General features: G+C 39.4%; 1 protein-coding gene and 1 pseudogene across 4 annotated transcripts in view; both read right to left on the bottom strand.

Annotated features, from left to right (window-relative positions):
• LOC127545030 (cytochrome P450 4F3-like) overlaps positions 1-13,947 on the bottom strand; it is a 98,302-nt gene that overhangs the window by 24,922 nt on the left and 59,433 nt on the right. For 3 of the 4 annotated variants that reach the window (XM_051972049.1, XM_051972047.1, XM_051972046.1), the window contains exon 2: positions 2,609-2,825. In XM_051972049.1, the coding sequence (XP_051828009.1) occupies positions 2,609-2,824 (216 nt within the window). In that variant the 5' untranslated portion in view covers position 2,825. Of the gene's footprint in view, positions 1-2,608; positions 2,826-3,411; positions 3,580-13,947 lie in introns of those variants that run through there. The other variant, XM_051972048.1, reaches the window with a different exon arrangement.
• Positions 6,218-8,482, bottom strand: LOC127545969 (alpha-enolase-like; annotated as a pseudogene).

Below are 13,947 nucleotides of genomic sequence, written 5' to 3'. Positions count from 1 at the left end.
ATGATATTAACCCTAGCTGGATAACCAGGACAGAACAGGAAAGAAAACTACCCTTCTCAAGGATCAGTTGATGTTTGGTTGGAAAAGAGAAAACCTAGGGAGGGCATAACTGTCTTTGAAAGACTATTTGTGAAAGAATGATTAGAGTAATTCATTTTGGTCCCAGAGGGTGAACAATAGCATTGGGGTACAAAGTATAGGAGGACAGATTTTAGTTCAGTGTGCAGAAAAAATTAGAACTGTCTTCAAAGTGGAATGGATTGTCTCAAACCTTTCAAAGATTTGAATGGATAGAAATCAGGTTATAGAACTGATGGTACTGGTTAAACAGGACAAGTGAGCTATCCCTAATGCCTAGGGAAATAATGTGATAGCCCAGAGTCATCAGACTATTCTGGGGGCTAACACCAGAAGGAGATCCCCTAAAAAAAAAAACCTTCAGAGGGTGAACAGAATAGCCCTTCCTGAAAAGCTTTAGCCTTTAAAAAAAAATTCAAAATTTATTTTATTTGAAGAAACAGATCAAGCAAAACCAGAAAAGCAATACAAAACAAAATTAAACAAAACAAAAGAGAACATTCTCATATGTCCAGCAGAACATCATGGAGGACTCAAAATATATAACAACAAATATCCATTTAAGAAGTATATATAGGTGGAAGAAATTATATTCATGAGTATCGTCTTTTCTTTACTTCCTTGTAAATTATTTTTTTACAAGTAATTTAACAAGTAATTTAACAATTTTATTAACAAGTAATAAAAAAATTATTTTTTTGTTCTCTGCTGTGCAGAGAACTTAATTACTTTATTCTTTTTCTCCCTTTTATCCCCCCATTACCTCCAAGCAGGCTATAATCAAAAAAGGATATGTGTACATATATATACATACACACACACACATATCTCCCTTTCATCTCCCCCACCCCCAAGCAAGTTACAGTTAAGAAATGATATATTTATGTATACATATATGGATATTGACATACATACACATACTCACCCACACATATATCTCACATACACATGTCTTTCCTATCCCTGCTGACTCTCATCAAATTCTGCTTCATAACTTGGCTTACTATTATTTAACCTTCCCCTACCCAGAGATCTCTCCTTTGTTCTTTTTCCTTCACCCTTTGCTTCTCCATCTACCTATTCCTTCCCCCTTATTTCTTTATAGATTTTGGAGGGTGCTATACCTTTCATGGTATATATATATATATATATAAAATGTTGTCTATTAAACCCATTCCCAATGTGAGTAGGTTTTCTAGAATTATGAGCCCTCTTCCACCTTCTGATGCTTCTGTGTCTATTTTTCCTCGCATCTCATTTGTATAATTACATGATAACTATTTTTACCTATACTCTGCCTATCTTTCTCTTAAGCTTACTCTATTGTTGATGTAAGTCTTAAACATAAAGTATACATTTCCCATGTAAAAAACCATAAACAATTTGTCCATGTTTCATTTGTCCATGTCGAATGTCTTAAAATTGCTCTTTGACACTGCCTCTTACATGTTAAATTTTCTGTTAAGTTTGGGTTTGGTTGATAGAAAGTCCAGTCAGACTTGGCCAGAGTTTTACAAGGGGCAAAAACATGGGTTGGAGCAGCATTTCTGTTAAGCTGCAAGCTAAGGCAGCAAGGATTTATTGGAGCATGTGAGGCAACTGGCCCCATTCTATCTGGTCTAATCTGGGACAGTGAAACACTAAATTTCTCAAAAGGATTTAGCATCATATCTAAGGAAGCAGAGTCTTTGGTCCTGCCCAAATCTCCCCTTTATACTCACATCAAGCTCCTTCTTTTAATTAATAGTGGTATAGATTGACTTCTCTTGGCTATGAGGAACAACTTTTTGAGGCATTTTAATCATCCTTACACAGATGAACAATTGTGATTTACTCATAGCTAGGGACAGAGATGTAAACTAGACTTGTTATTTCATCTGGATGGAATTGCATCTCGATTATATAACACACAGGCATTTTAAAAATGTATAACAGTTGAATTCATCTCTAAAAGTTCTACTTGTTGCATCTTATTTTTCATCCTGGAGCCAAGCAAAATAAACTGAAGTTATTCTCAAGAAAAGATCTACTCAGAATCTCCATTTCTCAGTAACTCTTTAACTCAGCCCTTGAATTGTGCTAGTTCATCTACTCTCTTAGTCCTATAAGCTTCTCAAGCTCTTGACCACCTCTCAGCACCCAATCCTTCCCCCTTTGTCATATCACTCCTTAAGGCCCTTCAGTCCCTATTTTTCCTCAGTGCTCACAAATTCTCCTTAGTATTTCAGTCCTTGTAATCTCACTTTTAATCACATAAATCCCCTTTAAGGATTTTTGAAGATGTCAACAATTTCCTCAGTAACCCATGAACTTTAAATCATGCTATTTCATCTAGGGGAATAGGCCTTCCTTTTCCTTCATGAATTTGAAGCCTGGTGTCCATCTTCTCAGCCCTTTTGCTCCTCAGTCCCCTTAATCTTCTAGGTCCCAGCCTCTAGCCCAAGTTGCACTGGTTCATTAGTCCCTTCAGTCCTATCTTCCTTCTGTCTTCACTGAGTTCCCCAATCCCCACGCCAGGCTCCCCACTTACCAATCCCAGGTGTCCAAAGAGCCAGTTCTTAAGAGGGGGCTGAGGGAAGCATCGAAGCCTCTTGCAGTTGATACGGTATCGTTGGACACAGGTTAGGCCATATATCAGGATCCAGGTGCTAAGAACCAGGAAGACCAGGAGAAGGATGGAAGGAATCCAAGACTTCAGGCCTGCCAGGCCTAGATGATGAGATAGCCAGATGGAGCCAGTCAGCATTCTACAAGAAGAGAGACCATGAGGCATAAGGAGAGACACAGGGCAGTCCTGGGATCATTACTGAACCTGGAAATATGGTCCAAGAGGTGAATAGACAAAGAGGCAGGGAGAGGAGGCCTAATTGTAAGGAGCCATTTCAGGGTAGTTTGAAGAAGGAGGAGAGAATATCAAGATTAGGAGAGGCAGGAGAAGGAAGGAAGAAGAAAATGAGAAGTTTGTGGAAGAAGAAAAATACCAGTTTCTGAGGGACACCAGTGCCACAACCCCTCTAGTCTTAGAATCCTCTGAGATATATTCCGAAAGGGGTGTAAAACCCCCAGACTCCTAAAAGAAACCTAAAAGCAGACTCTATTCCCAAATACAGGGGTCTCTCCCCCTTTCCCCAGTTGTAGTCTTGATCTAGCATTTTTTTTGTTTTATTTTCAAGATGCCAACATTTTTTTATGTCAATAAAAACCCTGGGAGCCCATCACCCCTATGGATCTCTTCCAAGGCTCCAATCCTAAGTACTTTGTGAACTGCTGAAGTAACAGAACTGACTTGTATCACTTCCCTCCATATAAGACTGTCCCAAGCCCAGAACTGACCTGACCTGAGTCTGAATTCCTATTCTAGAATCCAAAGCCTCTAAGAGAGAAGACAAGGCTCTTCTCCCAAGCAAAGGTGTCCTTAGTCTCTGCTGCGAGCTCCTGGAGTATAAAAGGAGAGATCCTCCAAGGAAAGCACCTAATTGTACTTCCCTGTTAGCTCTTTTAATTTCCTCCTGACAAACATTCCCTCAGGTTTACATGGGCATAGAATCGGCACTTTGCTCCTCCTCCTCCTCACCCTTCCCAATTCTTCCCTATCACTAACTGCTTTAAGAACTCCACCTCTCCCTTCAATAAACAAGATATTGAGCTAGGGAGCCAATCCTGAGCTGGAATAACCATATCTGGTTGTAGGAGGCATCGCCCCTTTTCCAAAAAAAAAGTCGAATAGGGAAGGAAGAGATGGGTGAAAATCCTTGAGCAGCAGGTAAGGTCATTTGCCATGAACACCTAAGCACACAAATTAGGTTCAACAAATTATTGACTCAGAAGTCAGGTGAAAATTCTCCAGACTGCCATACCATCCCTACTCCCCAAGTAACAGCAGTGGCTTCCTGGTACCTGGCACAGGTCCTGACTCTGAGGTAAAGTTGAATACTAGAGTCTCAGTGATGCTGGGCACCAAGAATCCTTCTGGCTGTGGAGAACCCTGGTAGGTACTTATGAAGAAGACGCAGGCTGCTCAGCACTTCTTAGGGTGTGGGGTCTGGGGCAGGGGAGGAAGGAAAAAGGTAACCAGAAATCCTGAATTGCAAAAAGTTTAGCAACAGGGAGTTACTTCCCCAATGCTCTTTTCCTTAACCCTTCCACCTTCATTGGGACTTTTCCCACCTACAGATTTGAGTCCTGATTTCCCTGAGCAGGTGGAGCCACAGGAGAGAAAAGACCATCACGGAGAGAGGAAGGAACCTTAAGGACTTAGAAGAGTGGAAAGACCTGAACAGAGAGGAACAGAGAGGAGCAAAAAGGCTCTTAAGAAATGGGCTAACTTCCTAAAATTTTAGCCTTCTTCTGGAAAGAACAGGAGAGGGTAATTAAAAACTAGGTGACAGATAAGACAGGTCCAAGTTAGTAGGAGACACAACTCCCGGGGAGTTGAAGCTGAGTAGGCTCCTGTCATCATCCTAGGAACCCTTTCAGGCAGAACACTGTCCAGAAGGGGGAATGATCCCTTACTGACTTTAAAATCAACCTCAAACTCTCCTCCCTGCTTTTCCCCAAATATGACATTTCACCACTTGGTCCCATATCTTTGCATAGTATGATAATTATAGATTTTGATTTAATTTGATTAAAAACTAATAAGATTCTAATATGGAGTAACTTGAGCTAAGTGATCCTAATGCCTCTAAAAACTCAGAGGCAAAACAGTTGTTCTTTTTTGCTCTTCATTTTGTATCAGATAGAGAAGGCTTATAGCTTTTTGACTGAATAAACTCTCAATGTGCAGCTCTAGCTTCTGAGTTAGATCTACTACACAGTTATATGGTCCCAAAAAAGAAAATCCATCTCTCTGAGCTTCCTCCAAGCCTGGTATTGACAAAAAGACCCCAAGAACCTTTTATCACTTCTGGATCTGATAAGGAATGCTGTCTCCTACATCTGGCACTGATTACCTGTTCTCAACTAACCTCTTTCTTATAATCTTGCCACCTGAAAGCCAACTTTGAGCACGAAGTTTCCCTCAACTGACTGAGGTGTTTCTTGCTTGGGGGGATAGACCTCAGTCTGCTTATATTAGCATAGCTTGTATATTCTTTCTTTGCCTCTTCCCCCACTGCATGACAATAAAGTTTCAAGTAACACCATTTCCCTACACATCAATTTCCTAAGAAATCTAAACCCTGGGTATTTGTTTTAATCTTAGACACTGTGTATAAAATGTTTTTCCTCCTCACCTCTGCTTCTTAAGACCTCTTATGTATTCTGCTGTTCTTCAGTCTCATCTGATTCTTTATGACTCATTTGGGACTATGAAAAGTGCAAATTGATTCCAAAGGTTAACAAATTGGTCACTCCCAATTGTACAACCCCCAAGGGAATAACCCAATGTTCAGAGTTTGGATGGCTGCTTTATTTTCATTCAGACTCTAATTCTCACCTGATCATAAGTTCCTGTACACCAAGTTTGGCACAAATGTGGGTACACTGTGTTTTTCTCAGGATGTTAGAAAACAAGGTAGTGGTTTTAGACTGTTGACTCATTGAGCTCCCTATAGTCAATATATGGTTCTGGATGCTATCACCCTTTGTTCTATTTTTTCCTTCTAGTGGATTACTGAATACTTTTAATTCTGCACATAGAAGCCACAAAGGATCTGACCTATGGGTTTGTCAGGGTTGCAAGACAAATATATATATATGGGGTAACTAGATGGTGCAGTGGATAAAGCACTGATCCTAGAGTAAGGAGGACCTGAGTTCAAATATGGCCATGGACACAACACTTTCTGGCTATGTGACCCTGAGCAAGTCACAACCCCAATTGCCTCACAACAACAACAACAAACAAAACCCGTAAGTATATAGAGCTCCACATATCAACATCAGGGCTGAGGGTGAGAATAGGTCCCTGTAGCCCAGTCATAAGATTATAAGGTCTTCCAACAAAGCACCTCAATCTCTATTAAGATAGTACTAATGAAGCAGTGAAAATATCACAGAAAGGTGGAAGGGAGAGGGAAGTTAAACATCAGGGTCCCTGCTCCCAAAAGAAAACTGATCTAGTACTTGGCACTGCCCATCAGGAGCAGACTTCTAAAACAGTGACAGCTGGCAGGTGCTAGTTCTGAGGCCTCCTGGCCTAGAACTTCTTTCTAAAGTTCTTTCCAGAACATTTAGCTTTGTCGTTCAGGTTTTCCTCAGTTCTGAGAAGCTAGTTATACTTGGCCAGATCCCCAGATCAGCAGGGGGTATCAGTCTTGTTCTGTCCAGTACAAAGGCCCACCACCAGGTCTGCAATGAAAATATCTTCATTCTCCCTAGAAAACCTTTACTCCCCACTCATTGGGCTGTGCCAGTGTGCACAGCTGCAGAGATTTGGTCACTGAGACAATCTGGTTCACTTTCAGTAGGAGGCAATTACAGGCTTTCTCATTCACAGCCTTTTCAATATACTTGGGATTAGTCACTTTGAAACAGATGAGGTTCTGACTGAGAAAGAATGAAATATTGATGGAATAGCTCTTAGGAGAAGGCACAGATAGAGATCAGTTTAGCTTCATGGTCCCACCCTCTATGGAAGTTGTCTAATCAGAAATCCAATTTATGTCAACTCCCTGAAGTTCTCTATGGAAGTCATGAGCAACCCCATCTTGCTATATCCAGCCAAGAAATCCCAGTCATGTCCTTGACTGTTCCCTTATAAAATCTGTCCATGGCCCACACCATTACTGCTGAATCCCTTTGGGACACTGCCTCATGGTGTCTTTCTCTTCACCCCATGCCCATGCCACATGATGTCTCTCCTCTCATCCCTCACTATGCCTTATGATGTCTCTTTCCATCTTATAGCTAACTCTTTTAGGGTGCTAAATCCCTTTTAGGGTTGAGCCTGCCAACTAAGGGCATGATGCCAACCTCATGGGTTGTTCCCTGTCTCCTGAGTAACTGCAAATTCCACTAAGGAACTTGTCTTTCCATCATTAATCCTTAAAGTTCTTTCTTACTAACTATATGCTCTTCCACTCTTATTTCATATTTATCATTCCCAGTGTCTATTGTATACTTAATTTTGTCTGTAGCCTCTTCTCCCAAATAAATCACCTTTTGCCAAAGAGAATGGCTGTTGTGAATTCTTCACATGAACTAGCCCCATTTGGTGCTTTTCTTAAAGCATATCATCTGGTGCTACATCATTTGCTAAAACAGCCTCTTCAAGATCATCCCATACTATCTGTATCCTTGCAGGAGTGAAATTCTTCCAAACTTCCCATTCTGGTAAAAGGGATCTTCAGTAGAGATCACTGAATGGTCTTTGACGAAGATCTATATAGAGGCCCCCAACATCAGCAGAGATGTATCTCTTGGGATCTTCAGGAGAGTTGAAGTCCAAGTCATATTTCCAAGACAGAAAGAATTCTGAGGCAGCAATATGCATGTTAATTATGACCTTATTAGTAGAGCCAACCTTACCAACAGCATTCATTAACAGGTCCAGATCTCTTCACTCCCCAGGGCCTACACTGGTGGTTCCCTGTCATATTTCTGCTTAATCGTGCTCTTCAGATTGTGGTAGGTCTCAGTTCCAAGGCCTCCTTGAAGTTTGCTCCTCCAAAAGGGAGGAGCATGAGCGCTTGCTTTGCTAATTTGTTACCAGCATGGGAGTCACCATTGATCACAGTGAAGGCTGGAACTGACAGGATGACTTCATCATACCTGCAAGGTCAGCAATATGGTGGTACAGGGAGACAGACACCTTCCTCAGCATCTCCAGTCTTGTAAACAGCCAGAGACACGCCCAATGTGGCATTTGCACCAAATTTAGATTTATTCTCAGAGCTGTCCCTATCTATCATCAATCTGTCAATCTTTTGCTCCACAGTATATCTTGCTTTTAAGGGTGAGGCAATAGATTTATTGGTATGCTCAACCACTCTTGAGACACCTTTCCCCTTCTGCAAGCATTATCATTGTCTCAGAGCTTCATGGCTTTATGGATGCCTTTAGAAGCACCACTGGGCCCAGCAGCTTGGAAGAGAACTTTTTCAGTCTAGAGATCAATTTCAACAGAGGTGTTTCCATGAGAGTTGAAGATCTCTCTGGCATGGATTTTAAGAATAGATATGTTGAGTTTCTGAATGGGGCTTCCTCTTCTGGACTCAGGGAATAGAATCAAGGGCTACCCTTTATTCTTAAAAACAAAAAGAAGTATCCCTACTGATTATTGTGACCATTAAACAAACCCCTTTTTTACATTAGCTATCAAGTTAACATTCCTATAGTACAGATTATATCATTCTCCTGCTCCATAATTTCTTCTAGGAATTATTCCATTATTCCAATTTTCTGATTTTCTCTTTGAATCTGGACAACCAAGAGTGCTTTCTCACCTTGCCCTGTGACCCATTATAGAAAATAATTTAGAATACATCAAAGCCTGCTTTCTCCTGTTTTCTCTATTAAAATTCCTTGAAAAATTTTTGCAGCAACTGGTCAAATCAGTGGAGATTAATTAGCATTTATTAAGTACCTCTCATGTGCCAAGCACTGTGCTAAGTCCTGGTGATGCAAAGAAAAACAAAAATAGTTCCTACTATAAAGAAGTTACTGTCCAATGAAGCAGACATTAGGAAATAACTATATACAAACAAGATGTAGAGGGAACAGATGAGAAGTGTTCTCAGAGAGAAGGCAGTAAGATTAGGAGAAATAAGAAAGACCATGCAAAAGATGAGACTTTAAATTGAGTCTTGAAAAAAGCCAGGAAAAGTAAAAGTCATAGATGAGTAAGAAAGTTCCAGGCCATGAGGAAGAGCCAGTGAAAATGCCTGGGGTCAGGAGATGGAATGCCATATGAAAGGAGCAGTAAAGGAGCTACCTTCTGAAGGTCAGTTAGTGGAAGGGAGTATGGTGTAAGACTGAAAAGGTAGGTAAGGACTAGTTTACAAAAGGCTTTAAAGCCCAAATAAGGCATTTAGGTAACACAAAGTCACTACAGTTTATTGAATGGCCAAATGTGTGTTTTAAGAAAATCATTATGACAATTTCCAATCTGTTCTTTGTCTACCTGGCTACAGCCAATCAGCTGCCTCTTGGCTTCCCCTCTTTTGTCAGTATGCAAACATCTGACTCAGTCTGATACTATCTATTTGGTCTATTAGGTCTCTTGACCAGTTCTTCTTTCTTACCAATCTGCTGGTAAATATTGAGGAAAAAGTCACAGTTTTGTCTTGAATACTCTGAGCTGTCAAATTATTTTTCAGGATTTTTCAGGCATTTTCTTACAATTCTCACATTTCTCACAAACTCTCTCTGGAGTTTATGACTTCAAGTCACAGAAATCAAACAGAGGTCCTTTGAGGTTTTCTACTTAGTTTTCTCTGCTTTTCCCTTTCTTTTCCTTGCCTTTATCATATTCTTCTCTAAGACCTGAATGGATCATACCTATGGATGTGGTTGCTCTACAAAAAAGGACCTTAGAGTACCGAATGATAAACAGCTATAAATGACTTAGCTATTCTCAGCAATACCAAGACAATCCTAGATGACTCATGATGAAAAAATGTTATCCACATCTAGAGAAAGAACTGATGGAGTTTGAGAGCAGATCAACATATACTATTTTTCACTTTCATGGGTTCTTTTTCAGTTGGAGGGTTTTTGGTTTTGGTTGTTGGGTTTTTTGTTTTGATTTTTGCTTCGTGTCTTTTTTCACAACTTGACTTATGTGAAAATATATTTTTCATGATTACATATAGTTATTTCACATTGTTTACTGGGCATAGGAGGAGAGGGGGGAAAGGAAAAACTCAAAAATTTTTAAATGACTGTTAAAAATTATTTTTGTATGAAATTGGGAAAAGGTAAAATGTTATTTTTAAAAAGGAAAAGAATCTTGTTTTTTAAATAAGAATATTATCTTTCCAAGTATACTGGTTGCTCATTATATCTGACTGTCACTACTATTGACCTCTTCCTTCCAAGTGTCTGACTGAACTCAGAAAATTTCTCCCTTTCTTAGGAGTGTTTGGAATCTTCCTATTTCTTCATTCTCAGTTGGAGTTTTGATGATCATATATAACATTCAAATGCAAGACATTCTCCTAAATCCTCTCTGACACTCCCTGTGATTCTGAATATACCACTGGTTCAGATAATTTATACAAGACAATTAAGTCTCTGTTTGCTTCTTTGTGGGAAATATTCAATATTTTTGGCCCCAAAGTCAGTAGATACTTCCAGAACAAGGAGTTCCCTGTGAGGTCTTTGCAGCAACATTGTAAATATCTAAGTCATTCTGCTTACTTTAGCTTACAATATATACAATACACAAATGTGCTTAAAGGCGCACATCCTGTGCAACACATACAAAGTATCGCTGGGCAAAAAAAAAAAAAAGCATAAAGTTAGAAGCACAGTGAAATATTCAGTTTGTTCAGAAGAATCTCATTAGGAACAAAAGAATTTGTGAGATGTCAAGACAGGAAATAGGAAAATAGGAAAAGAAAGTTAAATAATATTTTTCATATAAAATAGACTATAATCCATATTCAAAATTTTCCCTAAAATTCCCACTTATAATGGCTACCATCCAACACCAAAGAGCACTGTTGGTATCAGATTCCATTCACTTTTATTCCTAATTACTCCAATGCGTTTAGAAGAGATGGGAAAGAGGGAGAAAGGAAAGGGAGAACATGTTCAGGTTACCTCCCATATATCAATATAGATATATTACTCCCTTCCTGCTACAGTAGTCACAACAGAGTCATCACAGGACTGGGTCATTGCATGTTAGAGAATTATAACTGTTTATAAACATTCCAATTTTTAGTTCAAGGAATAGGAAAGTATGAAACCAATTTTGGACATACTGAGTTAAAGATGTCTAGATATCTTCTAGTTGGAGATATCCAATAGACAGGGGATTCAAGAATAAAGGTCAGGAGATAGGTCAGAACTAGACAAACAGATCTAAGAATAATGTTCATAGAGTTGAGACTTGAATTCATGGGAGTTGATAAGATCCCTAAATGAAATAATATAGAGGGAGAAGAGAAGGGTCTCAGCATGGAGCATTGAGGGACACTACTCACAGTGAGTAGACTAATAGAAGCATTAATAATCAAAGCATTATTGAAAGTAGTCACATAGCACAGTGGGTATGTGCTGACACAGGATAGCATACCATCTCCTTAGGAAGACAGCAAGCAAAAGACAGAATTCCTGTAAAATTAACTTTATATAAACTTATTTTATATAAACATTATTGCATATCATAAACCCCATGTGAATACATACTGTATATTTGAATGCTGGATTTGAAGTCCTGGATTCAAATCCTATCTCCAACATTTACTATGTGACCAAAGAAAAATAATTTGATTTCTCTGGGCATCAGCCTCCTCAGATGTCATCAGGAATAATAATGATACCAAATAGTATCTCTTTCTGAGTTCTGAGTTCTGAACTAAATTAAGCTCTTTGCAAATCTTAAAACACTACTTATAGTCATAGAACAATATAGCAGAAAGAGATATTAAAAGTCAACTCAACTAACCCAATAATTTTAAAAATAAGGAAATTACAGTGACTTGTCCAAGATCACGCAGGATTTGAATCGAGGTCCTCTAACCTCAAATCTCTATTATGGTATATAGAAATAAATATGTAATAGTAGAAGTATTTGTATGAATAAAGAATTGCATATTATTGTAAAGGGTACCATCAGAAAACTATATGTTGAGGGAAAAAGATCATAAGTAAGTCACTTAGTAGTAGACAGCACCTCCGAGGTTACTGGTAGTCATATAAAGTCAAGAGATTTAAAAGAAGGTCCTTTGGAGGCTAGATGGACTTTAGGTGGCATCCTCAATAGCAAACTAAAGGAAGGATATGGCAAGAACTATACAAGATGAGAAGGAATGTTTGGGTTGAATTAGAGAAAGTACTCACTTTGATGAGATCACAGGTCCCCAGCAATATGAGCATTACCTGGTTTCTGCTATAATTTTAAAAGTTAACAATGTTTTGACTGGGTAGAGAAGACATAGAAAGAACTAGGATATTTGCTCTTTCTCCCTCCCTTTCCAATTTGCATAATTGGAGAACAGAAAATATGTCTGCTCCCAGGGGATTTTTGGTGATTTTGGTAAAGCTCATAATATGGGGAAAATTGGAAAAGATAATAGAGGAAAGGGAAACAATTACAGGGAGAGAATAGCAGCACACAAGAGAAGAGGTGCTGCTGGATATTTCTCCCACTTTATGTTGTACCCAATGGTACAATGGATGTTGTACCCAAGTCTGGGGAACTATATAGAAGGTCAATCAACCCACTCTGGTCTGCGAATTTATGGGAGGAAAGTCTTGCTACAGAGCCAGGAAATGGGAAGGAGGAGAGAGAAATAAATATCTCTGTCTCCTATGGCAACTGAAAGGAGCAGGTGAAAACAGCCTAGGGACAGAAGGGCAGTTAAGTTAGCCCTGTGGGCTAATAAGCACAGTAAATGACTAGGGATTTAAATATATGTCCAGGGATTATAGTATCTCATTCAAATATTTCTATATTTTTTAATATTACAGCAATGAAAATGTAAGGAATAAAGGAAATTAAAATAGAATTGTGCATTTATAATGATTAAGCTTGCCCTCAGAGAAGAGATGTAAGAATCCACCTAATTCCCTGCTTTGTAGAGCTTGGGAACCAAAGATTGCTCTCAAACATAGTTGATATCTTGTTTAGTTTTACTGATTTTTCTCTTTATAAGAGATGACTCTGGATGTATCCCTTCCTTTTCCCCTACCCCTTGTGTTTCTGGGAAAGAAGGAAAGAGAAGAGGAAGGGAAGGCAGAAGAAAACAAGCATTTAGTAAAAGTGCCTACCCACTATGTGCCAGGACAGTGCTAAGTGCTTTACAAATATTGGTGCTGGCATCTCTTTTGTTCTTCTCTGCCCATCTACTCAGTCTCTGATCCGGACCTCCCAGAGTTACTGACATTCCTGACTCTATCTCTTCCATCTCTTCAAAAGGCCCTCATCTTCATGTTCCATCTTTCCCATTTTCCATTCTGACCTTTTTCTCGGTATAATGCAGAGAGCACTGGCTCTTTCAAATCCTATCTGAGCAGTTTACTCTGTGATCTGAGGCAGTTAATCAGAGATGAAAGGAAGTTAAGCTGGAGAGAAAACAAAAACACTGATTTAGCAGAACTAGATCCTGGATGGGTGCCGGAATCAGGAGAAGAATGGGCCCTGTGTCAACTTCCTAGTCAAGCCTGTTTACAAAGAGAATTACCAACAGCTCTGCTTTTGTCCTGTTTTCCAATTTTTCCCTAAACTCCTAGGTCTTCTACCTCTACCCAGCTCCTAGCTTCTCTTTGGATCTTCCTCCTTGTGCTCTTCTGTGTTCTGTCTCTTCATATTTCTGCATCTCATTGTGTCTCTCCCCTCTGCTCCTCACCTCTACCCCATCCTCATCTTGGCTCCAACAATCCCAGATGCAATACTCCCTCTCCAGCCCTCATTTTAAGTCTTTTCAGACAATACCTAGTAAATTCTCTTCTGAGGAAGGTAGCTCTGGAATTTCTGGGTGTCTCTGTCTTGATGTCTTGGGATCCCACCTGCTTCTCACTGTAACCCAAAAACAAGGAAAATGCTCTACAGTATTCTATTCCCCTCCTACCAACTTCTTACTACCTCAGACTCCTCTACATGAAAAAAAAAAAAGACAGAAAAAGCCTGAATGAGTAACTCGAATCTGATTGGAGCCAAGAAGGGGGAACTCTGTGGCCAGAGTCAGAAAAAAGAGAGGCATTAATGAGTACAGAGATGAGAATTAACAACCCAGGCCCTCAAGGTCATTCTCTTCT

The sequence above is a fragment of the Antechinus flavipes genome, chromosome 1, assembly GCF_016432865.1.
Source record: "Antechinus flavipes isolate AdamAnt ecotype Samford, QLD, Australia chromosome 1, AdamAnt_v2, whole genome shotgun sequence".
Taxonomy (NCBI): Eukaryota; Metazoa; Chordata; class Mammalia; order Dasyuromorphia; family Dasyuridae; genus Antechinus; species Antechinus flavipes.
This window is presented reverse-complemented; position numbering and strand designations above follow the sequence as displayed.